Here is an 18,162-nt window from a genome sequence, read left to right as displayed (position 1 = left end):
ATCTTCTGGTATACAGTGCAGCAGAATATTATGATACCAGATGCACACAGAACAGTGGTTTCAAAGGTGGAGGTCTCAGAGCAGTTTGATACTCAGTTATTTTTCCAATTTTTGTATTCTTAAAATAGCAACCAGCTATGTTACAGGACAGAGTGAAGATAGGGAGGATTACTGTATAAAACAAAACTGGGTATAGCTTTATTGAGCAGAGAAACAAAGAAAACAAACTTCTGATTAGACTAGGAAAGCATATCTCTTTCCAAGTGCTCACTGGAAGCACTGGGCTTCTTCAGGTTTTATATCTCCTCCCAAATACTAAATGAATACTACCCTTACCTAGTGGCCATGAGGGCCACAGCGACCCAGAAGCCAGTGTTACAAGGACAGGGGGCTTTTGAGCGAACTACAAGACAGAAATTAATGCCACAGCCCTCCTAGTCACCATGCCTACCCAGAGGAGCCCTATCATTCTGCTTATCTGGATCCAGAGGAGCACAAAACATAATCTCTTCTCTTTCTCCAGCTAAATGAAGACAGATCATAAATTCCACGATCTCTGTCCAAAACAAACAAACATAATACATTCCTGAACTCCAACATATCTCAGACCTTTAATTGAATTCTATTAATTGAAGACATTTTCTAGCAATGGGAATTGCTGCTTATTGCAACTAATCACTGTCCATGGACTCTCATCCATGGCAGAAAAAATAAAACCTGCAGCTTCTACATACTCATCCCAGATTCTGAGCTACGTGGAATAATGCTGACTGCCCTCCTAAATCCAAATCAGAGGTGCTCTGGAAGAAGAAAATTGTTCAATTTTCCTGTTTGGTATGTCTGCCAAATACAAAAACAAATTCAAAGCATCCCATGATTTTACATGTACTCAGAATACATAATAAACCTCATCCCCACAATGGTCAAGCCTTGGTATTTTACCCAGTGAGTCCATTTTGTTTTCTTCTATTAGCCTATTGATGAGTCCGTTGGCTTTCTCAATGGTGCAGACAGCAACATCCAGAGCAGAGAAACGTCCAGCAGGAGACATGCTTCCCATGTAGCCTCCAACTGTCACATCCACCTCCTGAAACAGGGACTGTTTTCCAAGGATACAGAATGTCATGCCAAGGTTACAACACTGAATTTTGACTAACGCCTGCTGGAATCACACAAAAGCCTGCATTCTACACTTACAATTTCTAGTTAATGCCAACTAATCAGATTAAAGCCATAGCTCAGCCAGTTACTGATACTTCTTTTCTCCACTGTCATTTTTTATTTCCAAACCAGAAGCCACGGAGTACACAATGCAAGATAAATTGTACATAACTGAGTAAAAGGTAAAGACCACTGTTTTGTATAAAAATATTTCATATTAAAAATGTTGGAGAACACACAGTGCAACAGTTTATAATACCACTGGGTTACGTACAAAGAACCCTTCCTCTTGAGAAATCTTGGGCAAAAGCCAAATGTGTAACCCCAAATACAACGATGACACAAAGCCAAGAAACAACTTATTTTCTTCCAGGGCTCATTACTGCAGGGCCAGAGATTTGGCACATGACACATAGCATTAACAAAAGGTACAAATGTTTGGACCTCATGGGTAGGATACCATATGATTTCAAATATGTGCAGCTAGGGCCAAACCTTAGGCCAGGAGTAGTACAACACGGCATTGATAATCCTCCAGCTTTACAAGATTAAAGCAAAAAGGTGTCTCCATTATCAATTGCTACAAAGTAGCTTTTGCACTCAGTTTGCAGGACTTCCTAGCAATTTGCAAGGTTAAGACACCATCTCAGTTGATTAACAAACCACATTGTGCTAAATGCCACAAACCATAATAAAAATCCCAGCTGGATTTGGACTTGGCTTTAGTCATTGTTGTAACCTAATGGAAACAATGTTTGATATGAAACAAAGTTTGATTTTCAAGAAAAAATATTTATGTTTTAAAAATACTGATCCCACCGTAATGTCAGTTTTTAAAGACCTGGAGTGAAGAAGACAAAGTGAAATCAAAGGCACAAAATTGTGGCAGAACACCCCAAGGAAAGCTAAAATATCTTTTTATCCTTTCAGATAATGTTAACACCTTCCCTTTGTAGTTTTTCTGACACAATCTCTAATTAGAAACTTCCTTTAATGTTTGTATATTATAAAATCTGTGAATAAATGCAAGCAACAATGCTTTAAAAGTCAAAGCTGAAATAAAATGTTATAATCGACTCCATAAAATTTTTCCAAGTTCCCTTTCTGGCTAAAACTTTCATTTTTTTTATCTCAGCCTAGAGAAAATTTTTAATTATTTACAAATCCTTTCTGAAACGACTCTGAATTTTTTTTTTCCCCAAACCCATGCTTTTGCATTTCTGTTTAAATAATGTGACCCAACAACTACTACCCATAAATTTACCTCCTTGAAGGCTACTTACCTGAAGATAACATTTCTTCTCCTTGGCCACAGAAACAAAGGGAAGGATGAGAAGAGCTTTCTTACGAGTCTCCAGGACTCGCTTCAAAATAAGCAATTCTGCAACAAGAGTCTTTCCAGCACTGGTAGGAGCTTGAAAATAAAACAACTTTTGTAATTAATTTTTTTAAAGTTTAAAAAAGAAATCCAACAAACAAGCATCACAAACCTAGTTTGGAAAGCAGTTACTGGAAAACCTAGGGTGGGACTCTTCAGTTGATGTCTCCCACCCACAACCACAACCATATTTGCAGTCAACTCCATAAAGAGTCAAGAAGACTAAAAATCTCCCGCCTCTCTTCTAAGATCTTCATCTTCCCAGTGCTGCTATGGAACCTTTTTCCCAAGAAAATAGGCAAGCAATTGTAATTTCCCACAGATTTCTAGTTCACCAGTCCTACCTCTCCTTCTGCACTACTCCTCCTTCTGCACATCACCCCCCCCACACACGTTATGTGCAGAGAAATGACAAAGGGACTGAAAAAATCAGATAGTAAATAACATTCTCAAAAGTATTTATGTCTACCACTGCTATTATCATTCAGTTCCTGGTTGACACAGTCTATAATTTAAAAAGAGTCAACATTAACTGATTCCTAATTATCAGTTTCTAAAGGAACTTTAATAAAAAGGAAAATGGGGAAAAAAGTCTCTCCTCACATTGGAAAAGAGACCATTAAGCCAGGTTTGAGGTACAGCAATGAGACAGATCTTAATGGGATGTCTCCAGAAAAGAAGAGGATCTTGAACTTTCTATCTGCCACATTAGAATCCTTCAGCACCAACATGTTCTTGTAAATGGCAGTGGAGAAGTTAGAGGGGAAGGGTTTTGTCAGATGTTTGCATACCTGAGTAAACTAGGTTCCTCCCTTCCAGAACTTGTCCAAGCATTAGGCATTCTGCTTGCCATTCAAACATCTGTACTACTCCAAGACTGTGGTATTTTTCCAGAACTGCTTTGGGAAGACCCCAGCTTGCAAGGAGCAACTTGTCTGCTTGGTCTTCAGGAACATTTACCTGCTGATATTGACCTTTGGGAGGAGAAAAATGTTAAAAGTCAAGTATCATCCTTGCATCTGAGGTCATGTAGGTTATACACCTAAATGTCAAACTTCTCTACAAAATCCTGTATTACGAGAAAAGGCAATAAACTATCTGCCCTATGTTTTTCAGTATTTTCTATGAATGTTTCACTATTACTCTTATCTCTTTCTTTCAATTTTTCCTCCTATAACATTATCCACACTTAATTAATTTCTTCACCAAACTCTTGCTCTGGTATTTGGTTTTGAGACAGAGCAGCAATTACCAAATACATACTCAAACAGAGCTTCAGCGCTGATTAATATAACAGCATTACAATGTATTTGCCATCTCATCCCTATCTATACCATTTCCCTTTTAAATCACTGCTACTGAGACTGAGGCTTCAGTAATCCTCAGATTACAGAACTACCCTAGACTTTTTCTTGCTTTACAGATAAATGAAATACACAACATAAACTAAACATGCAGCTCAAGCTCAAGCACAGTGTGTCATATTTCAGTTTTATCAACCTGATTAGTATCTTCACAACACTGCCATTTCCTCTAGCTTAATTAAGTTGCTTGCTGATTATTTTTTGTCTTTGTAATCTTAGACAATTTTGTTCCAGCTACAGACATTGCCTCCTTCCTCTTCTTCTCCTCCCTTTTTCCAATCATTACAAAAACTCAAGCTTTTTGTCTCTTTCCTCATTTGATACAGAAAACAGGTTTCTGATCCACAGTAAGGTCTCCCCTACATATATAAGTTCCCATAACAGCATTTTGTGAAAGACTTTGTCAAATCGAGATGAAAAACAAGTACTTGAGTGTACTGACTACTGTAAGAAACTTCCCACTATTGTTGACAGAAGAAGGGCAGGCTGGATCAGCAATACTAGCCAGAATAAGCAGGCAGCATTTTTAGTCTCAACACATTAAAAATTTCCACCTTGAGGTTAATCCCAGCCTAGCTGTCACTGGTATGCCTTCATTCTCTTCCACACAAATATATATAAAAAAAGTTGACATATCTTAGCTCTGAAAGCTTTGTTTCACTTTGTGTAATCCAAGTACCAAAAAATACTAGACAAGAAGTTAAGCACCATTGGGAGAGAACAGAAGTATGTCATGAAGCAGAACAGACTTCCCAAGGGGAACTCAGAGGAGACCACTGTCTATCCTAATTGTCTATCCTAAATTGTAACTGTGGTGGGTTGACCCTGGAGGGACACCAGATGCCCCCCCAAAGCCTCTCTGTCACTCCTCTCCTCAACTGGTCAGGGGAGAGACAATATAATTAACGGCTTATAGGTCGAGATAAGGACAGAAGGAGATCACTCAACAGTTACCATAACAGAAAACACTTGACTTGGGGAAAATTAATTTATTACTAATCAAATTAGAGGATTTGAAAGGATAACAAGAAATAAAACAAAATCTTGAAAACACCATCCCCTTACTTTTCCCTTCTTCCGAGGCTCAACTTTACTCCCAATTTTCTCTACCTTCTCCCCCACAGGGGCGCAGGAGGACAAGGGTTGCACTCAGTTTGTCACATGTTGTCTCTGCCTCTTCTTCTTCCTCAAGGGGAGGATTCCTCACACTCTTGCTCTACTCTAGAGTGGCATCCCTCGCACTGGAGACAGTCATCCATGAACTTCTCCAGTATGAGTCCTTGACACAGGCTGCAGTTGTTCATTAATTGTTCCAGCCTGGGTCCCCCACAGGGTCACAAGTCCTGCCAGCAAACCTACTCCAGCATGGGCTCCTTTCTCCATGGGGCCACAGGTCCTGCCAGGAGCCTGCTCCATGTGGGCTTCCCATGGGGTCACAGCCTTCTTCAGGCATCTACCCACTTCAGTGCGGGGTCCTCTGCAGGCAGATCTCTGCTCCACCATGGACCTCCATGGGCTGCATGGGGACAACCTGACTCACCATGGTCTTCCTCATGGGCTGCCAGGGAATATCAGGTCCAGCATCTGGAGCACCTCCTCCCCCTCCTTCTTCACTCACCTTGGTGTCTGCAGGGCTGTTTCTCTCACATACGCTCACTTCTCTCTCTGGTTGCAATCGCCATTGCACAGGGGTTTTTTCCCCCCTTCCTAAATACGTTATCCCAGGGGTGCTACCACTGTCGCTGATGGGCTCAGCCTTGGCCAGTAGCAGGTCCTTCTTGGATCTGGCTGGTATTTGCTCAATGGGACACAGAGGAAGCTTCTGGCAGCTTCTCACAAAAGCCACTCTTACAGTGCTCCCTTGCCACGCAAATCCAATACAGTGACTAATACAGCAGAATTAGGATTCAGAAACATAAAAAAAAACCCTACGTGATGGGATCTCAAGCTTTTTTCCTAATGTTAAAGCCAATTAACTTCATTAAAAGATGGAAGGAATAAAGGATTACATGATTCTGCCCTTTGAAGAATATGTGTAGATTAGAACTGCACATGAGTTTGGGAACTTGTGCCTTAGGAGACTTTAAAGAGTTATGTACAGAAATATACCACTGACATTAACCTCTTTTTTACCTACTAGAACAATGCTAAGAAACAGTCAAAATTAGGAAGATAACAAACTGTTGGTTAAAAGCACTGGGTATTAGATTTCTCTGAACAAAAACCTTTCCAGAATGTGGGGCCAGTTGGACTCAAGAATGTTGCTTACTGAATTGTCTTTGAGGACTTGCCCTGTGGAAATGTGAAAGTTGCCTTGCTCAGCTCCATTTGCAGAAATTGACAAAATTCTATCTTGCAGAACATAATCACACCAGGGAGGTGTGGCATGACTGGAGAAGAGACCATGAGGTGTAAATGCTTTAAAAAGTTACAGAAAAATCGTAAAAGAAGTGAAATTGCAAGATGCTACATCTTGATTTTAGATGTTATATATAACTCGATGCTGCACACATCTTGATTTCTCTCGTGATTCAAGAGCACAATAAGCTGGTAAAATGTATGTATAGCATCTAGAAGCTTCAGTTTAAGTAGCTCTAGCTGGGAGCAGAACCATTTGATATGACACCTTACCACAAGATGTCTGTATAACACAAGACATTTAAATAACATCTTGTATATTGTGTATAGAAGTATATCGTATACGCATTCTCGAATCAATTTAACAACACAGGTAAGCCTTGCCTGGTATACCAGATTACCCTGTTTATTGTATTATGGCAGCACCTAGAGGCCAAGACAAGAATGAAATTCACAGTGAAACGACATACAATGAAATGGGCCCGACCCCAGAAATGGGCACAGAGCACACATTTCCTTAACTACACAGTGGTCAGTGCAGGAAAATCCTTCGATTAGCACTTTTACGCCCACCACCTTCCTAACACAAGCTGTAGCCACTGCCCTCGAGGGAGAAAAGCGGGGGCAAAGCGTCGGGCCTTCTGCCCCAGGGCAAAGCGTCTCCCCCGCGACAACGGCCGAGAGAGGCTCGGAGGGTCCCCGGCCCCTTCCAGCAGCGCCGCGGGCCCCACGGGGCAGCCCCGCTCCCCCTCGCCCAGCACGTCCCGCCCCGCCGCGCTGCACGACCGTGGGAAAGGCGGGGAAAGGAAGAAGAACGCAGGAAGGAAGGAAGGAGAGAGGGGGCTGCGCTCTCCTGCGCCGGTACCTGCCGAGCCGCTGCCGCGCAGGGAGAGGTCGAGGCCGGGCGGGGGGCTCAGCACGGCCCGCCGGGGAACGGCGGGGCTGGGCGGCTCGGCCTCCCCCCGCCCGCGGGAGCGGCCGCCGCCATCTTCCCGCCGCGACATTCAAACCCAGCCCCGCCCCGGCCGGCGGGAGGGCGGCCCGAGCGGCCCCGGGGAAGGGGCGGGAGGTGGGCAGTGGGGAGGATGGTCCCCGGAGCGCCGTCACCATAAAGCGCGGGTTGTCTTTGCTTAAGTAGCGCTGGGGAGCGCGCGGTACTCGCGCTGTGCAGATGAAAGGCTGAGGTTAATTAAGGAAGGCGACGGCGTCTGCTTCGGCAAAACAAGCACGCCACGACCACACGGGCCTACCTTGTAGAGGTGCTTCATCCTTGCGGGGAGATGGCTGAAATGTTAAACAGAGAATGGCACAAAGGACAAACAGCCCTCGCTTAGTGGTTCGAATGGCTCAGCCAAAATAACAGCTTCAGATTCTAAAAGCGCAGGACTGGTTTTATCTCTCCTCAGTTTTATCTCTCCTGAGAGTATCAGAGCAATTCAGTGAAAATTCTGCAATACCCAAAAAATGCATGTCTTTGTCCATCACCCAAAAGAGTGCTAAAAACCATGATATCAAAAAACAAGGCTTTTCCAAGTTGCTTCTGAGTTCAACTTAAGGAAACATACTAATCTTTCCAGAAATATCAAGAACTAAGGGTGAACGTTCAAAGTGGTTCCAGGAGCATGAACACATGTAGTTATTTCCTGCTGTCCACCACTGCTGTGTTTTAGTCTGGGTAACATATGCACTCATGCTCCACTCTCAGGAAAACCTTCTCTCCATGTTCTGCACATCCCTACAGAGAAATGGATCACAGCTTGGAAATCTGCCTTTATGGGAAGCAGCACCAGTGTTCATAATCTCAAACACATACACACACCCTCTCTGAGGCATTGAAGATCCATGTCCTTCAGCCTCCCTTCTCACAGGAGCAGATCATTGGCACAGAAACTCTGGGAAAACAGCCAGTGGTAAAAAGGACTGGGAAGTCAGGTGTAGAAGCAACAGCGTTCATTCCAGTTGTCTTCCTTTGCAAAAAGCTAAAGCTTCTGTACCCATCTTTGTCTTGCAGAAAGAACTTCTGGCCCTCAAAGATGAGCATGTATTCTCAGTCTTGTCATTAAAGCAATCACTTAAGGTTAAATGGAAGCAAAATCTTTTAAGAATAGTGCTGTTGTTTCAGGCAGTTATATCTGAGTAAGTGTAAGGAATGGCGTAAGGGTAGAGGCAAGATATTTAAATCCTCTTTAAAATCAAGCAGCTCAAAAAGCTTCTTTTGTTGTTAAAGTTTACAAAACCAGATGCTAACTGTAGGCCCCTCTATATTTCAAAGCCCAAGCACCAGACAAGTACAACATGCACTTCAATTATTTTAATGAATTGACACTTGGAGAATGTATCTATTCTGCAACTCTGAAGACCAAAAGTTAAATACATTAAACAGAAAAGGCATACTGAAATCCTTTGCTGAAGACTCCTCACTGCAGAAAACAATCCCACAGCAGACTAACCATTTCCTGTATTAGTATTTAAAAAAATATTGAAGAAAATATCTCAGTATTCTACTTAGAAACAATATATAAACCTATTGCGCCAGAAAAGACCAGAATAAGCACTGTTGATACTCGAAATGCTCACAGCATAGACATGTTTCACTTTAACATGTAGTTTTACAACTGCAGCACAAAATCTATAACTTCCCCATGACTTCAGGTCCATTGAAGTACATTTCATGTCCTCCTTGCAGCTTTGAAAAAGCTATTTAAAACATTAGAGGGGACATCTATCTTAATTCTACTCTTTTAAGGGGGGAAAAGACAGGTTTTGCTAACTGACATTTTTAATTAATTAAAAATAGTTTACAAAATTTGAGGACAGACCTACTTTACCGAAGCAGGAAAATGGGCTAACTAGCAACCAGTCGAAGAATTTGGTTCCGTAAGTATGTGCACAGCTGGTTCATCAAGTCTCTGTTCTGTCCTTCAACCCAGTGCATTTCTACTAACACATCATTTCCTTCTTTCTTCACATTCATTAAACACTTAAAGAGAAAACATCTACTAGTTTCTTTGGGGCTTTGTTCTTTTTCAACTGTCAGATTGCTAGCTTCCTCTGAAAGGCAAGGCTCCTCCTCTGCATCACCAGAACCTTTGCCAAGAGATGCTTCTGCCTGCTTTGCTTCCATCTCCTCTTCCTTCACAGGATCACTGTGTTCTTCTTTGGCAGCAGATTCCTCTGGTAGCTCATCACCTGTGGTCAACTGGACATCTTCATCAGGTGCCATAAAACCCACTTCAGAATCTTCGGTCTTGGGGTTTTCACAGTCCGAATTGTTGCTCGCACTCTTCTGGCTGTTCTTTTCCTCTTCCATCGCTTGCAGAATATCTTCAGAAGCTCGAGGAAGTTCTCGTAACTGCCTTATTCTCTCTCGTTTCTTTCTCCTCAAATGAATCCAGGAGTTTTCAATGGCAGTCACAAACAGGCTAACTTCATCTTTTCCACAGGGAACATGTTTATGCTGAACCTATTGCAGAAAACAGCAGAATTTCATTTGATCCTCTCACAGTTATGCTTTCAATTAGAATGTTCTTTTAACTTCTAATATTTCATACTGTACCTTCAGATCAGTGAGAATCTTCTCTACCCAGGCTCTAACAACAGCAATAGCTTCTACAGCATCCCAGCCCATAGCTGCAGCTTTGATGGATAACTCTTTGACCGTAGAAGCCAAAACCATAAATGTAATTGGTTTTCGTGGTTTTTCTAACTTTCTTCTTTTAGAAGGAGGTGACTAGAAGGAGGAAGAAAGAAAACAAATTACAGGTCTACCCATTATTAGTGGGGTGACTTTTGTACTCAGAAGACTATGATTCTCTAAGACATGAGGATTAAGAGCGTAACGTAAGCCACTAAACAGTCATTCACACAGCCTGTTTTACTTCACCCTCAAGAGTTTTAGACTAAAACCAGCTAAGATCATGCACTTTACAATAGCCTGATAGACAGAGGGAGTTTATCTTCAGATGCTGGGCAAAAAGCTTCATTGGTTCCTTAAGACTATTAGCTCTCAGTGAGCTGAGAAAATGCAGCTGCACTTAGGAATAGAGGTCAATTGCTAATATCCACGCTTCGATCCAAGTTCACCGAAGGTCTACTTGTGTCTTCTATAAGGTTGATTATTGTCTATGCCGTCTTCAAGTATATGAACATCCAGATCCAAAAAAGCAACTGGCTCACATTTAAGGTGAATGAATTTCACTTATATTCATGTAGGCAAGTCTTAGTTAGACATGATCATGACTATTTGGTAACAGAATCTACATGTTAAATTAAATCTGAGTTCTCAAAAGGAAGTTTAAATTCAAGTCCAGCCCCAAACTTAGTGCATTTTTATTACTACTAAACTGCTCCCATATTACAAATTGTCCTTACTTTCACTGAAACCCATAGGAAGTTCCTACACTGGCTTCCTTTTCCCACCCTGAACATGGGTCACTCATGAATCACTTGTAACAACTGCTAACAGACCACCAGCCAGCTAAGAAATCCCGTTGTCCGTACAGCCCAGCACATCCAATCCAAAGAGGGACAGTTTGTATCACAGTAGTTATAGCTCATTAGCTCCTTCCTAAGCAAGAGTCACAGACAATCACCAAGCAAATCAGAATTACGCTACTTACAGGTACTTGTACATCGTCATAGAAACTCCAGGCCAGTGCCCATCTCATGGTGCGTCCTTGACAGAATTCAGTATGAGTAACTTTAGGAACCTATGCAAAGAAGTAACACAAAACTTCATTTCAGATTCACAAACAACATTGCTTTATTGCACACATTGTGAAAGAAAGCATATTTTCTCATGACAGAAATGGAGATTCTTTCTGACACAGCTCAGGGACGTCAGGGCCACCTGAAGTTGGTTAGTGCCAAGCCTGGTACCAGTGCCCACTTCTCTTTATGTGCCCCAAAAAAATCAAGTCTGGATTTACACTGCCTTTAAATCTAAAACTCAGATGTTACTGCTGGCTAGTCTTTCCATGCATGGATGCTGTACGGCATTTATGTATGGTATGGAGAATGCGTTAAATACTAACAAGGATAAAAATCAACCATCCCACTTCACTCTGAATTATCACCAGCTCCAGAGCATAAGCCCCAGGCTTGCATAGAAGAAAAAAAAAAAAGAAAAAAAAATCTGCTACTTTTGAAAAACGAGAGAGGAAAAGATGCCTCTATACTAGAATTTTCCTATCTTTCTATCAAAATTTCCAATAAACACAGCAAATGTTAGGACAGTTTGAACAATGAGCGGACTTTCCGGAACATTTCTGCTGTATCCTAACCTGAACCACAACACAACATGTGCTTGGTTAAAACAAACATATTCTCAGCTCTGGTGCAATAAAGATTACAAACCTGAACAAAAAGAAAAATACAAAAGGAAACCTCAGCTTTCCTGTCCAGGGTTTGCAATGATTTCTCTCACTTTACTAGGACTGAGGTACAGCAGTTCAAGGACAGAGAAGAAAATCAGTTGCTTGAACTTTTGTGCCTAGCTCAGCATCTGCTTTTAGCATGGAATTTACAGATTCCCTATGGCCTGTAATTCATCCTTCTGGGAATTGATTTTATCATGCATTCTCTTTCCTTCCCCCATATACAAGAACAGATCTCATGATCACTTTCTGTGTATGGAAACACTATGCTGTGCTTCCTTCAGAAACCATCAAAATGAAAACAGTACACAAGATTCAATTTTACTTGATGCCTGAATTGTACATAAACAATGCTGTCACCTCAATCATGTTCCAATTTCTTTCATCAACCAAAATTGCAAGATTTCATGTTAGATAAGAGGAAAGAAAATTAGATTTTTTTTTTCCACAACAACCCTGTTAAGGCTATTTAAAAGCAGGAACCCTGTAGGTTCTAGAATGGATGAAGACATGCTTCAATATGAGATAAAGACAAAACCCTGGAGACAGTATTTGCTACCTGTCTGTCAGCTTTGAATCTACAATAATTAAACCTTAACTGTTTCCCTAAATAGACATTGCAGTTCCTTCTTGTAATAAAACCTCAGTAAAGTAATTCAATAATAATTACCTACATGCACTGAAACATAGTATATATTGTATAGAACATATACAGGGTATCTATGGACTCTGTACAAACTCACCCCCTGGATTCGAAGTTCTTCTTTCAGTGGTGCTAAACTGCATTTCTTCCCCAGCATGCAACTGTACCATCTGCAGAGAACACATTAACCAATTGTTTTACAAATAGAGATCAACTGAAAATGGCAACTACCAGTAAGAACTACTTGGAGCAGAAAGCTGTAAGAACAATAGGAGATTTAAAACCAAAACAACAACAACAAAAAAACACACGTAAAATTCTGGGAGCTGTATTTTAGAAAGATATTTTAAAAATAATAGAAAAAAGGCAATCTTCCAGAACAGCTATAGATATTGACGTACAACACAGGGGGAGTGAAAACCTGATAGTCAGAAAACTGAAGTGACGTACCATCTGCTTATGTTCTCCTAAAGAAGGCCTCGCTATGTTTTTTATTGCAGCTTATGTTCACCCAAGACAGTACAACAGTGCCTTTTAGTAAGCAAAGCTGCTAGTTACTAAAATTCAGCCAGCAAAAGATGGAAACTTAAATACTAACAGGTAATGAACAGATAATTAGACAATGTCATAAACCCTCTTCCATCCCAGAATCCCTTAAGAATGAGCCCTGACTGTCTTTAGCAAGTGTGTGCTATTTTAGCTGCAAGCTGCAAGTGTCACTCATACAGGCTTTTTTTGTCTCCTGCTTTTAAATACCTCCAACAATGAGTTCTAGTGGTTTGATGCTCAGGAACAATTACTGATGTGCATATATCCTTAAACAAGCCAAACAGATACCAGTGGACTACAGCTACATACCTTATTTAAAATATAATTTCCATATGATTTCTGCCAAATATGAAGGTAAAAGGTGTTTGGTTTTGTGTTTTTTTTTTAACTGGAACAAAGCACTTACCGTAACCGCTTTTTAAGTTGAAGACTATCATGAATAATTCTTTTGACAAATTCTAGTTCTCCTCCCTCAGCCATGATTTCTGTGATCCCTCCTGTATTTACAGAACTGGGAGGGGGACGTCGTGGATTTCGAGAATTTACTCCCTGGATAAAAATGAAAAGGAACATTTAATGAAATGTTGGTCTGTTTTGTTCACTGCTTCCTGCCTCAGTCTTTAGTTGGTAGCAAGCACCACCACCTCTGGTTATCCTCCCCCCATCAGAACCATGGGTAATAGACAAAGATACATTCTAAATAAGCTTAACAGTGAAATTGCTACAATCTCAAACCTAGGTAAGCTACTTGCCACACATCAGGATCCTGCTAACATGAAGTATGTGGTTCCAATAAGTGTGTAAGACATGTTGACTACATGCATCTATACAATTACAAACTACAGTGTTTAATTAAATCTTAAATCATTATTCTACTGGCCTATATTATAGAGTTACATTTCTGGCTGCATTCAGTGGGTATCGCAAGACCTGCTCTGAGCTTTATGATTCTACATCACTAAGGAAACAAAAAATACGGATAAGCATAATGACAGAAACTAATTCCTCTGCACCACTGTTATTCAGAAGGCACCCGATTTCAGATTTACTAGCTGTCTAGTTTCCAAACTAATTCTCTAAGTCAGTAAGAACTTGTGCAATTCTACAGCTCATCCTCCACTTTCGGAAGGGTAACAGTTAAGTTTTCAAAACTCCCTTAGGGGCCATGGGGTGAGGAGGGAGAAGACTTAAATGCTATTTCATAATGGTCTGTGATTTTCCACTCCACCTTCCCCAAGTAAAGAGGTTAAATTGTTGCTACCTTCGCACTGACAGAATACTGAAGTACAGACAACATTCAGTTTGTTAGTTTACCTTTGCTTCCAACTGGTTGGCAAAAAAGGGAGGATTGCACATGCAGAAATCATAAATGATCTCAGATTCTTCCTTCAGTGCATCCATTAGGAGTGTCTTCTGTGGTACCTTAACCACTATTAGAAAATGTGATTTTGGTCAGTAAGGAACTTCATATTCTATCTAGTATGTCATATACGTTACACATTGTATAAAAACTGTACTTTCTAAACAATACTTTCTATAAAAGACATGTAACAAATATCAGCATGCAAATAGACTTCAGGTTAAGGATTTGCATACAAACAGCTTGTATGTTTATACACAGCAGCAGAACCACGAGTCTGTTTAAAACAATAGGGACTGTGTGAGTTATACTGAGTTCTCCAAAATAACCACAAATGAGCTTTAAGGCCTTCCAGCTACAGGCACTACAGCTTCACACGAGGCATGTTCCTTTGCCAGCCTTTTTTCCAGTATAGTGAAATGCCACCAAAACACTAAAAATCCTGTGATGGCACTAGTTAACAGAAAACTCTCAGTACCCTCCACACCAAGTTCTGGATTTCATGACTGGCATGGGCATATTGTTCATAAGGACATTTCCAAAATCCAACAGCAGCAAAGCTTTTATTTCAGAGCTGATAAAATGCCTTTTAGTACACTGAGTTCCTACAGAAAGTTTTCCAACATCATTCCAGACGAATTCTGGCATACTGCTATTGCTACCACAGGCACTGTTAGGACCTCATTCAGAAATGAGGACAAAGAACTCCATCTGTACAAGATATGCCTATGTGGCAGTGTCACGCAGTTATCCAAGGGGAGCACTCCAGGTCTCCTAGCAGCAGAAGCAGCACAAACACTAAGAAATATTTCAGTAACAGACAAGAAATTCAGAGACAAAAACATCCCAGGGCGAAGTTTAACTTTCAGATTTTTGTAAGAAGAATAGTTCTGTATCCACACATTCCATGCTAGATGAGCTGTTTTTTTGGTTTAAGCACACAAGGACCTTAGTAATATTCTGCTTCAGTAAAAACAATTGAGCGTGTATTTGGAAGGAACGCAGATTCTGATACACCACTGAACATGGCAAAAATACGTCACAACATTTGTACGCTGCTAAATACCTTATTACATCATACCTTTTATAAGATCAGACAAGTTATTCTGTTCCACATTCTTCTTGGCATAATTGAAGCACATGTCATCCACTTCTGTTGCAAGAAAATACCAGCCATTTAAAGTTGCTCCGAGTAATGGGTATATGCAAGATGCCCCTGTCCCTGCAGGAGTGAAAATCCATGAGAGAGGCGAAGTAAGTCTCTGGTGTTATACCCAGTGTGGCTGTTAACTATGTACTTTTCACAACAAAAAGAACTAACTTCAGAAAACGCTGATTACTGATCATCTACTACTCAGATCTTTAGTGAGCTTTATTTTCATATTTTGAAAAATAACACTGCCAAATATGCACTTTTAGTAACATAAAAACTGTAATAATCTGGAATAAATTTTCTAGTAAATTATTAACCTTGTTTTAAGCTATTTTTCTTCTATGCAACTGTGATTAATTTACATACAGAAAGCCAAATACATTCTGGTTTTACTAAAGCAAATTTTAGTTTTACTACCACAAATATATTTCTCTTTCGCATTTTTCTGTTATCACAAATAATCTACTTGGATGCATACAGCAACCACAGAAAAAAATCTGTTCCACCAGACTTTCTCAGATGTCCAAACTATCAAAAAACAACAAGTATCAATTAAGATAACTAAAAAGACAGACAGACAAAAACTTGGTAACAACGAGATGCTTGCACAAAATAACTACAGCTTATCTAGGTGGTCAAATTACCAATATCTATTGAATTTAGGATTAAAGGGAATGGATACAAGGGAAAGATATCCCACCACCACAAAACTTGAGTTTAGACATGTATCAAGAGTCTGTTGTACTGACTTACTGAAATATCCATGACAATGTCTGTAAGTAGGCAAAAGCATGGGGTAATTTCCAGCACTCCTGTAATATCTCTCTTGGATGACTTACTGCTCTCCAAGAGTTGGAACGTCAAAGCTCATGCAAACTCAAACTGAAGATTTTGCAGTATGTGGAGGACTTACAAGGATCTGTCTCTTCTACCCAGCCACCTACTGTGATGAAGTTCATTAGGAATCATTTCCAAAACTGAAAACTAATATCAAATGCGTAGAAGCTGGCTAAGAAATTTAGAAGTGATAAAAGGAAAGCAGTTGCGCACACAGCATGTGATTGATACAAACCTGGTATCCAGCACAACTCCAGCTAAAAATACAAGTCAGCAAATTTCAGGAAATAGAAAAATTTCATTATAAAAAGTCATGCTAGCAAATGCCAAGAAAACAGAAATGTAAAATCTGGCACAGTTACCCAGACTCCTGAACTCAAGCTCTGAGGAAGTCAGTAATTTTAATTTTAATGCCAAGCATTAAAACACAGGTTAGAAATTAAATTCCAGCTTCTCTCAATTTCATTATGAGTTTTCTTCAGCATAAAGCAATCTTCAAAAACAAGCCTTTGAAACTGTAAAGGAAGATTCTATTGACAAAATAAAAGATGTGAACTAAATTCAAATGTACTACTAGTGGTGCCTTTTAAATAATCCATGTAGAATAACCAAAAATTTGGAATCTAAATGCCAATTTTATTATCTGTATGTGGAAGTTCCTACAGAGCTTGCCTTTCTTTTATTACTTCTAATGAAAAGCACATTATGTGCATCAGTGTACATCTTATAAATTCACATCTCTACTGAGTAACTTTTTACATCAATCTGCTGCCTTATCCAAATATTGTCCTCCTATTATCCAATAATATAGACTGCAACTGGACAATATTATCCATCTGCTGAAGCTTAGACCAGTTTAAAAAACATTTTTTCTACAATAAACAGGAAATCTCTGACCATCTACAACCAAAACACAGCGTTGCTAGCATTTGCCCTGGTTCCTAATTAAGCCTTTTCTATAATTTAGCTCATGAAATTAGCTAAAATGAAACAGATTAAAATAAAAATCAAAGTTTAAAAAGGACAGATCATTCACCTGTCAAAATACCCATAAAAGCAGGAAAAATGTTATTAAATGGAACACTAGAAAATATTGCTATGCAACTCACAAACTCTCTTGTGTAGACATTCAAAAGCAAAACTAATAGATTACGAACTAAACAAAATTCATTAGTTAGAGCACTGCGAAGCGACATCATTTTTCTTTTTTTTTTTTAAATTCTTTTAGAAAGACATTTTTGCCTGCATTAGTAGCAGCCTACTTTCTGTGTGCCAGAGAATACTGCACTCAAGAGAATGGAAGGATCCGCAAAGCCAAAGTCAGAGCTTTTTGTATCTCAAGCTTAACGTTTCCCTGTGGGTGTGTAACAAATCGCTGACAGGAAACAATGAAATAAACATTTTGTTTTGCCAAGTACCTATGTCGATGCCTCGCCTCAGCACTTGCTTCTCAGCATCCTGGTGGCCGATGAGATCCTCAACCCAGTGGATATAGTTCAGCCTCAGGGGGACGGTGGGAATGAGCCTTTCCACGGGGATGTCGATGGTGAGCCCGAAATCCTCCTTCAGGAGGGTGCAAGTCAGAGCCCTCACCGCCTCGGGGTCTTTGAAATTCAGGCTGAAAGGCACAGGCAGCGCTTTTAAGGGCGCCCTAGGGCGGACACAAACACATATACACGGGCGGGCACCCGTCCCGTCCCGTCCCATCCCATCCCACCCCGCCCCGGCCGTACCTCACCCTGCCGGCGAGGGTGGTCTGCACGTGCTGTTGGAACTCGGGGTACTTGCCGGCCAGGTAGGCGAAGTCGGGCGGCTTGTCCTTGTAGCGGTTGCGGGCGTGCATGGACTTGTTGAGGGCCATGGCGGGCGGCGGCGGAGCGGGACGGGAGCGGCGGGAGCGGTGGGAGCGGTGGGAACAGCCCCCAGGACCGCAGCCGCTCCCCGCCCGCCGCCCGGCCCCGCTCCCGGCGCGCACCGCGGCCCC

At 40.9% G+C, this 18,162-nt stretch overlaps 2 protein-coding genes across 3 annotated transcripts in view; both read right to left on the bottom strand.

Annotated features, from left to right (window-relative positions):
* POLQ (DNA polymerase theta) overlaps nucleotides 1-7,242 on the bottom strand; it is a 52,920-nt gene extending 45,678 nt beyond the window's left edge. The window contains exons 1-4 of one of the 2 annotated variants that reach the window (XM_027894129.1): nucleotides 7,127-7,242; nucleotides 3,331-3,513; nucleotides 2,445-2,575; nucleotides 943-1,099 (exon numbers count right to left, since the gene is read on the bottom strand). In XM_027894129.1, the coding sequence (XP_027749930.1) occupies nucleotides 943-1,099; nucleotides 2,445-2,575; nucleotides 3,331-3,400 (358 nt within the window). In that variant the 5' untranslated portion in view covers nucleotides 3,401-3,513; nucleotides 7,127-7,242. Of the gene's footprint in view, nucleotides 1-942; nucleotides 1,100-2,444; nucleotides 2,576-3,330; nucleotides 3,514-6,837; nucleotides 6,855-7,126 lie in introns of those variants that run through there. The other variant, XM_027894130.1, reaches the window with a different exon arrangement.
* A 1,315-nt stretch (nucleotides 7,243-8,557) lies between these two features.
* Nucleotides 8,558-18,078, bottom strand: METTL16 (methyltransferase like 16). The gene is made up of 9 exons (XM_027894147.1): nucleotides 17,912-18,078; nucleotides 17,597-17,796; nucleotides 15,270-15,410; nucleotides 14,143-14,258; nucleotides 13,235-13,377; nucleotides 12,380-12,449; nucleotides 10,881-10,970; nucleotides 9,818-9,991; nucleotides 8,558-9,724 (listed from the first exon to the last, which is right to left on the bottom strand). The coding sequence occupies exons 1-9, from the start codon at nucleotides 18,037-18,039 to the stop codon at nucleotides 9,107-9,109; spliced, it is 1,680 nt and encodes a 559-aa protein (XP_027749948.1). The 5' UTR covers nucleotides 18,040-18,078; the 3' UTR covers nucleotides 8,558-9,106.
* Between the last annotated feature and the right edge of the window lie 84 nt (nucleotides 18,079-18,162).

The sequence above is a fragment of the Empidonax traillii genome, unplaced genomic scaffold (genome assembly GCF_003031625.1).
Source record: "Empidonax traillii isolate 1590-97213 ecotype Southwest subspecies unplaced genomic scaffold, ASM303162v1 scaffold418:size511083, whole genome shotgun sequence".
In the NCBI taxonomy this organism is placed as follows: Eukaryota; Metazoa; Chordata; class Aves; order Passeriformes; family Tyrannidae; genus Empidonax; species Empidonax traillii.
Note: the sequence above shows the minus strand (reverse complement) of the source record. Positions and strands in the feature narration are given on the sequence as shown.

Coding starts and splice junctions, on each gene's coding strand:
- METTL16 (XM_027894147.1), bottom strand. CDS start 18,039: ATGGCCCTCAACAAGTCCATGCACGCCCGCAACCGCTACAAGGACAAG. Junction 10,971..12,379: donor AAGAACTTCGAATCCAGGGG/GTGAGTTTGTAC, acceptor TTCTTTGCATAG/GTTCCTAAAGTTACTCATAC. Junction 9,725..9,817: donor AGATTCTCACTGATCTGAAG/GTACAGTATGAA, acceptor TTTCTGCAATAG/GTTCAGCATAAACATGTTCC.